Source organism: Saccopteryx leptura, chromosome 2 (assembly GCF_036850995.1).
Source record: "Saccopteryx leptura isolate mSacLep1 chromosome 2, mSacLep1_pri_phased_curated, whole genome shotgun sequence".
Taxonomy (NCBI): domain Eukaryota; kingdom Metazoa; phylum Chordata; class Mammalia; order Chiroptera; family Emballonuridae; genus Saccopteryx; species Saccopteryx leptura.
Window position 1 is genome coordinate 262,765,508 of NC_089504.1, and position 9,778 is coordinate 262,775,285.

A 9,778-nucleotide genomic window follows, 5' to 3' on the forward strand; every position below is an offset into this window, starting at 1 on the left:
GTTCCACAAGGACAGGACTCTTGTTATATTCACAGCAACATCCCAAGCCCAGTACATAACAGGTGTCCAAAAAACATGTCTGTTAAATGAATAAGTATCCCTTCAACTTCACCTCTTATTTCCACTGCCTCCACTCTGGGCCAGTCTTTCCGCATTTCCTAATCTATGAACTAGAATAGATAAACTAACATTTTTCCATTAACTGGGGCCCATTCAACACATTCAAAGTTCTCTTCCCACTTCTTCCCAATTTAAATCAGAAAATCTTAAGAGTCTAAAGCAGGGGTCTCAAACTCAAGTCAGCATGTGGGCCGCAGAGCAAGATCACAGCCGTTTGGCGGGCCGCACTAGGTCTACAAATGGCAACTGTTACACAACACTTTTCTCACTGCAGTTGAAAACAAAAAAAATCAGTACAAAATTGTTCAGCGGGCTGCATGCGGCCCGCGGGCCGCGAGTTTGAGACCCCTGGTCTAAAGGTACCTTCGCAGTCTAACATTTTACAGATTAAAAAAATCAAGGATGGTAAGTGACTAAATCCCTCAGCCAGGCAAAGTGAGGACCAGGACTTGATTTTTGCAAGTTTTGCTCTACAATTCACTCCCAGAGGATTTGCTTCACTCCTGACAGATGTCCCCTCAAACCATCCCATTCACAAATTATGTTCATTTCTACTCTTCATGCTCAAGTTGTTTCTCCTGACCAACTTGCCCTTGTTTTCTTGCTCCAGAGATTCAACTCCTATCCATCCTTCAAATTTTCTTTCTATTCCATTCCTCATGACTTCCTCTTCCTCTGAAAATCCTAAATCCTAAATAAGATCCTAGAAGAAGATGATCACCATGGCCTACTAAGCAGTTGAATGCATACTAACACTTTCTACAAAGCAAAGCCACTTGGATTTCTTCCCTAACAACTATTCACCCACTCTTGCCTCTTTGTTTGAGAAAGGGGTTTCAATAAAGACTGTCATACAGCACCTTCTTTTCCCCTCCGTTTTTTTGTGCATGCGTAAGAGAAAAAGAGAGAGAGAGAGAAAGAGGGAGAAACAGGGACAGACAGGAAGGGAGAGAGATGAGAAGCATCACTTCTTCATTGTGGCACACCTTAGTTGTTCACTGATTGCTTTCTCATATGTGCCTTGACCAGGGGACACCAGCTGAGCAAGTAATCCCTTGATCAAGCCAAGGACCTCTGGACTCAAGCCAGTGACCATGGGCTCATGTCTATGATCCCATGCTTAAGCTTAAGACCCACACACTCAAGCTGGATGAGCACGTGCTCAAGCTGGCAATCTCTGGGTTTCAACCCTGGGTCCTCTGTGTCCCAGGCTAATGCTCTATCCGCTGAACCATGCCCTGGTCAGGCAATATAACTTTTTTTTTTAATTTTAGTGAGAAGAGGGGAAACAGAGACAGATTCCTGCATGTGCTCAAACCAGGATCCACCCAGCAAGCCCAGAGGACAATGCTCTGCTCATCTGGGGCCCTTGCTCCGTTACAACCAGAGCCATTTAGTGCCGGAGGCAGAGGCGGAGGCCATGGAGCCATCTTCAGCACCCGCCTGGGGCCAACTCGCTCCAATCTTAGCTCCAATCGAGCCATGGTTGCAGGAAGAGGGGAGGAATAAGGAGAGGAAGGAGTATGAGGGGGAGAGAGAGATAGAAAGATAGATAGGGAGAGAGAGAAAGAAGCGAGAGGGGGAGGGGTAAGAAGCACATGGGCACGTCTCCTTTGTGCTATGGCCAGAAATCGAATCCAGGACATCCACACACAGCACAGACGCTTTACCACTGAGCCAATCAACCAGGGCCTATACACCTTCTTAACATGTTGATTGGTATACCTGGAAGAAAAGTTCACTCACATCTTTAATAGTAGACATGTAATTCTTTTTTTTTTTTTTTGGTTTTTTATTTATTGACTTTTAGAGAGAGGAGAAAGAGTGGAGAGAATGGGAAGCATCAACTCGTAGTACGTAGTTGCTTCCTGTAAGTGCCTTGACCCAGCAAGCCCGAATTTCGAACCAGAGACCTCAGTGTTCCAGGTAAATATTTTATCCACTGTGCCACCACAGGTCAGGCAGACATGTAATTCTTGAATAGCCCCAAATCACTTAGATCTCCTCCAATAAGAAACAACTCCACTTATTCCCAAAGTTCAAACCCAGAACTGATACAACTCACCTCGTAGACCATCTCTTTCTTTGCATTACTTCCTCCAAAACTCCATTCCTAACAAACACTTCCCGCTTCCTTTTCTTCCTCCTCTTCCCTACATTGTACAATATAGAACACACTGTATCTTTTATATCTTTCACCCTTTACTACTTTCTATAGGCCTCTTCAGTGAAATTCCAGTTTGCCACCTCTCAACCAACCTCAATTATCCAGTCCTTGACACAGAAGTCACATCTCTCTCCCCAGCTTCTCTCTGGTCTTAGGATATCTAAACCTCACAAAGGTCAATTTTGTTTTTTCCCCCTTCTCCACTCTTCCTTCCTCTAGAAAAGCAGTCTCAAAAGTGGTGTGGGTGGGTGCAGCTCAGAGGAAGTACAAAAGAATCCACTGGGCTGCAGGAAAAGACACACACTGAACTCTTCTCATTACACTTTATCTTTCATCTCATGCTTTCTTAAATTCTATTTCTGTGTATGTTATGTTACATATTAGCACAGCAGGTAAGTATAAAATTAATAAAAGATACATTAATTCCTGAGGTTTATGCTCTTTTACTGATAAGTGTACCATCAAGAGTCTGGAGACAACTATTCCAAAAATACCTTGAAAACCGAAGTAATAGGTTCCTACAAAGAGGATCTAAGTATGAATACCTGCACACAAGTGGAAGGAAGAAAACCCTGTTCATGTCCAAAGTCTTAACCATGCCCACCCACCTCAAACCCCTACTAGTCATGTCAGAATTCTGTCCTATTCAAAAGAGCAGAACGGAGGGGTCTGGTTGGCAAAGCCCTTCTTTTCCAATTTGGGGGGCGAGGGGCGTCCAGCGTGCTGAGATACTACCCTTACCTTCTCCATAGAAGAGTATTTCAGGCAGGCACTGTTCACTATCCTGACACTGCTCATCGCCTGACTTACAAAATATACTTTACACGCCACTGTCTCCTGAGATTCAGTTGCTATTTCCCAATCCCTTTAAGGCACAACTCAGGTTCCATGCGCTTAGGACCGATCGACTTATGCTCACACCTCCAGGACGGAGCTCACACCTCCCCTCATCCTTTCCTCCCCTGGTGATAACCCACCGTAGTCCCTGGGCCGCACAGTCCCGTCCCAGCGTGGAGGACGGTCCAGCCCCGGTCCCCAAGCCCACTTCTCTCTCGCCCTCCGCCCCCCGGAGCTGCCAGCCAGGCTGGAGTCGGGAGGGGGAGGGGTGTGACTCGCCTCCCGTGACTGGCCCAGATGGCAGCGGATTCCGCCCCCACTCTCGGGCACCCTTCCACCGCCCGACCCCCCGGGGCTGCCTGTCTGCCGCCCACCCCGCCCCAACCCCACCCCCGGCCTCGCGGGTCCCCCATGCCGGCTCCGGGACACACTCACCATGCTGGGTGAAGATATTGAAGCCGGCCTCTGCGGTGCGCCCCGCCAGGTCCCGCCTGCGGCCGGAGGGCCTGGCTGCACTGCTGCCCCGGCTCCCGCGGGGCTGCGGCTGCTGGAGCCCCGGAGCCTCCCCGACGCGGCCCACCTGCTGCCCCATCCCTGCGCTCTTGTACTCCCGCGCCCCCGCCGGCCGCAGGTCACATTCCTCCTCGGCTCCGGCCAAGGGCTCCTGGGGCTGCTCCGCTCTCCTTGCCAGTCCAGGCCCCGGTCCCGAGGAGCCGGGCGGGCGGAAGCTCCGCACCCGCACTCCTCACAGCAAACGCCGCGCTGCCTCTCCGCGACTCACAGAGCCTCCTCTTCCCTCCTCCTCTCGCGGCTCCGCGCCCCCAACGCCACCGCCTCCGCCATCTTTAAACCACCGAGCACGGCGAGAGCGTGAGGCAGAGCGTCTCCCGCCCCCAAATCCGACCAGTCACCTCCGCTACTCGAGGGGGTGGGCTTCCCGGCAGCCCCGCCCCGGCCCCGCCCCGCCCGCGTGGCCCCAGGCTCCTCGCGGGGTGGGTTCCGCAGTGCCCACCTCGCTGGCACGTCCGCTGCGGCGTCCAGTCTCCGGATCCCACTGCCCCTTCCCCGCACCTCGGCCCCCCACGTTCGGCTCCACACGCCATTGCCTTTTGGGGGGTTGGTTGGTGTAAAGCCCTCCCTGTCCCACCTCCACCTGTCAAATCAATCAGTCTCGCTCCGCGCCCCAGGTGCACCTCTCAATAGCAGACGCAGCTGGGACAGAAAAGCCCAGGACACGTGGTGCTTGCCATCCAGGTGAGGATCTCCGAAGTTCAGGAGAATCCATTTACACACCCTTGTCAGCAGTTGGCCTAGAGTCAAAATTATTCAAAATATACATGAAGATAGTAAAGGGGTACATTATTGGTTTCATTGGGATTTTTTTTTTAATTATTTCATGATGTTAAATTGTGCTGGGCTCGGTTGTCTGCACTCTAATGGAGGAGCAGTTGTGGCCCCATTCCTCGTATTATGTTACCATGAATTCCTCTTTAAGTCCTTTATTACCTAACCACATGTATGTTTCTGTTACCCTCACAATGCTTGACAGTAAAGGCAATCTTCCCACTGGCGTGCTTCATATACCGTGTACGCACGTGGTCAGGTCTTCTTTTGATGACAAAGGACGGGAGAAAAAAATCTATCTTTGACTCTGTTTCCGAGTCAGAATTTACTCACCTTTAACATATATTATCTACAGAGACTGACTCAAGCAGAAAAGTATTTTTATACACAAACACATGCATATATACGTGTGTAAGTATTCTGTAGTCCCTCTCCACTACACATTCTTGCATCTTAATATTGATACAGTTTTTTAAATTCTCAAAGAATTGGATCATTATCCTCCTGCTGTTTTCTTTGGCTTTTCTGTCTCCTTTATAAAAAGTACCAGTTATTGAAGGTTCCACACTGAAAATTTGCTTAAATTAAAGCAGAGACAATGGGCACAGCGGAAAGAAGCAACAAAACCACCACTGGGAAGATCGGTTTAGGGGGAAGAGGTAATGCAGGTCTCCTTTACATGCCTTTCATAGAACCAGCCTGAACAGATGAACCATTCACTGACACTGATACTATTATAAAAGCACTATGAAATTATTCCATTGCCATCCGGGCTGAGGCCAGAAACAACTGAAATTGCCCCCAAAATTGGGAACAGAATCATTATGCTTTAGCACTGAATCGAATATGAGTTTTCCATTTGAACCAAAGTTTCCTTGTGTTTAAAATATTTTTCCCCCTTTTTATTCCCAAAGTGTTTGTAACTATTGAGGAAAAAAAAAATCATTCACAAGGGATAAAGGTGGTCATAGAGCAAGAACTTGGTTTGTTGTTGGTTTTTATTATCTGAGGGAATTTCAATTTGGGGTAACAGTACAGCTTCTCTGCTAATGTTATATAATGGAACGTAATAGAGGCATGTTCTATAATAGATGAGTATAGTCTAGCATAGTGGTTAGGGGTAGGAACTCTGAAGCCAGACTGCTTGAGTTCAAAAGTGGGCTTTTATTAGCTATTTGCTCATGGACAAATAAACGTTTTGTGTATCAGATCCTCATCAGTGAGGTGATGATAATAAGAGTACCTACTTTTTCTGGGGATCTTTGAGAATTAAAAAAAGCACTAAAAACAGTATTGGGTATGTAAGTGTCATACAAGCACTTACTATTTTCATTTTTTGTTTGTTTTTGTTCTTATTTTTATTTATTGATTTTAGAGAAAGGAGAAAGAGAGGTAGAGAGAGAGAGAGAGAGAGAGGGAGAGAGAGGGAGAAAGTGGGGGGGGGGCGTGGAAGAGAGGAAAGCTTCTCGTGTGTGCCTTGACCCAGCAAGCCCCGGGTTTTGAACAGGCGATCTCAGCACTCCAGGTCAACACTTCACCCACAGTTCCACCACAAGTCAGCACTTACTATTGATACAAAAAAAAAATGTAATATTTTCGGAAGTCCATCAGCTTTTCCCAAGCCTTATTTCTTCAAGTGAATAAACTTAGGTCATGGAACAAATTCTACAGTATTTATTCAGGTGAGCCCCACCACCACCTGCCACCTTGCATTTAACTAAAAACAAAAACACCAATCAACCAATAAAAACATGTAGAATCCTATATCACTTTATTAGTCATTTCTGTTGGGTTATCACCAGATACCTGCACATGTGAGCAATTACATAAGACTTTTGTTTTGCATATGAAAATTCCTTTACCACTGATTCTTAAGATCCTATCTAGGCTAAAGTAAATATCATGTAACTGGAGACTTAGGATACATGCACTATCTTGTAGATGTTTTCCATTCTTTCATTTTCAAAGTGAGGTGGGAATGTTCAGAAAGGAAGCTGGGGATGTAACAGACTAGAGTGCAACAACGTGTAGGAAACTATTTCAGCATAACCAAGCCCAAATGACTTGTCTGAGAATTACAATTAAACATTTAAAACAACCCCAAAACATCTTAAACTAAATTGAGGTCAGCTGTGAGCTCCCAGCAGGGACAGAAACTGGGTTAAAAAAAAAAAAAAAAAAGCAACACGGATGACACGGATGGTACACAGTCATGACAGCAATGCAGGGAAAGCCTTACCTGAGTGATGGCCATGGACTGTCATGGAAGATCAGTCACACCACCAACACCAACAGATACAATACAATGAAGACATAATGCTCATCATCTTTTCATTTGGACTCATGTTATCTCTCTACTGAATTCTCCTACTACTGGCCTTTTCTTCCCAGGTTCCAAAACTGTAGCACTCAGCAATTTCCTAAAACAAAAACATTTCTTCCTCTCATTGCTTTGACCATGCTCTCCTCCCCTCCATTATATTCACTGTCTACGTTTTTCAAGTTTCAAAATTATTTTCCAGGATACCCTAGATTATAATTGCCTAGTGTTCATCAACTCCTGTCCCTCAAACCCCCACCCCTTCTATGACAGGTATATATATCAAATTAACTTACTTCTGGGATGCCTTCTTTTTTAGCCATGACTTTTGCAATAATTATATTCTCCTCAATATTGCTCCCAATTGACTTCCCTTATGGTACTTAAGATTCTATTCAGATCTATGCCTCCTTCAAAAAAAAAAATCTGACAGTTATACATAGAGATACAACAGTTTCCCTGGACTCTGTTTGAGCCATACCTAAAACAAGCACAGCTGGTAACAATTCTTTGCCTATAAAATTCAATTACCTTCCTCTACATCCCCCACATTTGTTTAATTTTGACACGTGGCTCAGTGTCATAGGGTTGGAAAGAATTTTAGAGGTCATCTAGGCTAATCTCCTGGAATTCTCTCTATACTAACTCCAGTGAGGGAACCCATTTATTTTGAAAGGTTCTAATTGTTTTTAAAAAAGTTCTTCCTAAAGATAAACTTACACATGCCTCCCTGAAACTTCCACCTGTTTTACTCCTGGTCCTTGCTGTACCCAGCAGCTATACAAAGCAAATCTCACCTTTCTTCGACACAACAGCCCTTCAAATATCTAAGAGCTGTCATGTTTTCCTAAACTTTTTCTTTTACTTTTGTCCATGCATGGTCTTTGTATGATTATGTTTATCTCTATTATATACATGGGCTCAAATGTTTATGTAAATAATATGGAACAAAAAAATGTCGTTTTATACATAGCATTATTTTTCTTTTGTCCAGCTTCATTGCAATATAATTGACACAAAACATTGTTTACAGCATACAACATGTTGATTTGATACAGTTATATATTGCAAAATGATTATCACAATATCCTCAGCTAATATTTGCATCACCTCACATAATTATCATTTCTTCTTTTGTGGTGAAAATATTTAAGACCTACTCTCTTAGCAAATCTCAAGTATATAATACAATAGTATTAGTTATAATCATCATGTTGTACAATAGATTCCCAGAACTTTCTCAGAGTGAAAGTTTGTACCCTTGAACAATATCTCCCCATTTCTCTCACTCCCATCCCCTGCTAACTACCATTTTGTCGCAAGTGGCAGAATGGCCTTCTTTCTCGTGGCTAAATAATATTCAATTGTGTATGTGTAGCACCACATTTTTTATCCGTTCTTTTTAAGCTGTTTGTACATGCAGCACTTTGAATTTTGTTTATGCGTGGTTTGTCTCTGCGTTGGTGTTGTATTAAATCTTTAAAGGCCTGTAGAGAGGCAAATACAGTTCCATTTACAGATCCACAATTTAAAAGTTTTTTTGGATGACAGTCAGGAGGAGGAAGAGGATTCTTATCTGGCTGGGATAGAATAAGTCATTCTCTTTGACAATAAGGCGATGGGTTAAATGACCTCTTATTGTTCCTCTTAACTCCCATGGGTGTATGATTCAACATTTCTTGGATTAAAAAACTTTATAAATTATTAGCAGACTATTTCAAGTTGGCAAAGTGCTATATAAACGTTACTAGTAGCAATAATAACATCTCTTCATTTTAAATAAATTAATACTCCTTCTCTACGATAATAATGAAATAGCCAACTAAACAATTCATTTAACATGTAGCCTATCACTAAATGTAGTGTAATGGAAATGGGCCTCGTTTAGAGTTTATGTAAAATGGGGTTGTTTCTATTATCTATTGCTATATAACAAACTGTCCCAAAATATAGTGGCTTAAACCAACAGTAATTTATTACAGCTTGCAATCCTGTGGATTAGCTGGGCAGTTCTGCTGTTCTCACCTAAGCTCACTCAGGTAATAGCATTCAACTGGAGGGGCAGTGGAGCTGGATAGAAGACCCACAGAGGCCTTGTCTTTGGCAGTTGTTGCTGCTGTCAGTGTCTTGCTTCTCCTCCATATGGCATCTTATTATGGGCTGATTTGTGTCTACCTCCAACCTCTGCCAATTCATATGTCAAAGCTCTAACCCCAGCACCTCCCAATGTAACTGTATTTGACGATAAGACCTTTAAAGAGGTGATTAAGTTAAAATGAGGTCATTAAAGTGAGTCCTAATCCAATGTGACTGGTGTCCTTGTAAGAAGAGGAAGTTTGGGCACAGACACACACAGAGGGAAGATCATGTGAAGACACACAAGAAAGCTTCTATAAACCAAGGAGAGGTCTCAAAAGAAACCAACCCTGCCAATACCTTGATTTCAGACTTCAGCCTCCGCATCCCAGTCCGACGCTCTATCCACTGCGCCACCGCCTGGTCAGGCTAGACTTCAGCCTCAAGAACTTTGAGAAAATAAATTTCTGTTGTTTAACTTACCCGGTCTTTTTTTTTTTTTTTCTTTTTCTTTTTCTGAAGCTGGAAACAGGGAGAGACAGTCAGACAGACTCCCGCATGCGCCCGACCGGGATCCACCCGGCACGCCCACCAGGGGGCAACGCTCTGCCCACCAGGGGGCGATGCTCTGCCCCTCCCGGGCGTCGCTCTGTTGCGACCAGAGCCACTCCAGCGCCTGGGGCAGAGGCCAAGGAGCCATCCCCAGCGCCCGGGCCATCTCTGCTCCAATGGAGCCTCGGCTGCGGGAGGGGAAGAGAGAGACAGAGAGGAAGGAGAGGGGTAGGGGTGGAGAAGCAGATGGGCGCTTCTCCTGTGTGCCCTGGCCGGGAATCAAACCCCCGACCTCTGCACGCCAGGCCGACGCTCTAACACTGAGCCAACCGGCCAGGGCTTCCAGTCTTTAGTACTTGGTT

At 45.0% G+C, this 9,778-nt stretch overlaps 1 protein-coding gene across 2 annotated transcripts in view; it reads right to left on the bottom strand.

Moving 5' to 3' along the window:
* The window catches only part of ABL2 (ABL proto-oncogene 2, non-receptor tyrosine kinase), a 74,132-nt gene extending 70,164 nt beyond the window's left edge, over positions 1 to 3,968 (bottom strand). For both annotated transcript variants that reach the window (XM_066361637.1, XM_066361635.1), the window contains exon 1: positions 3,560 to 3,968. In XM_066361637.1, coding sequence (XP_066217734.1) covers positions 3,560 to 3,716 — 157 coding nt within the window. In that variant the 5' untranslated portion in view covers positions 3,717 to 3,968. The remainder of the gene's footprint in view (positions 1 to 3,559) is intronic.
* Between the last annotated feature and the right edge of the window lie 5,810 nt (positions 3,969 to 9,778).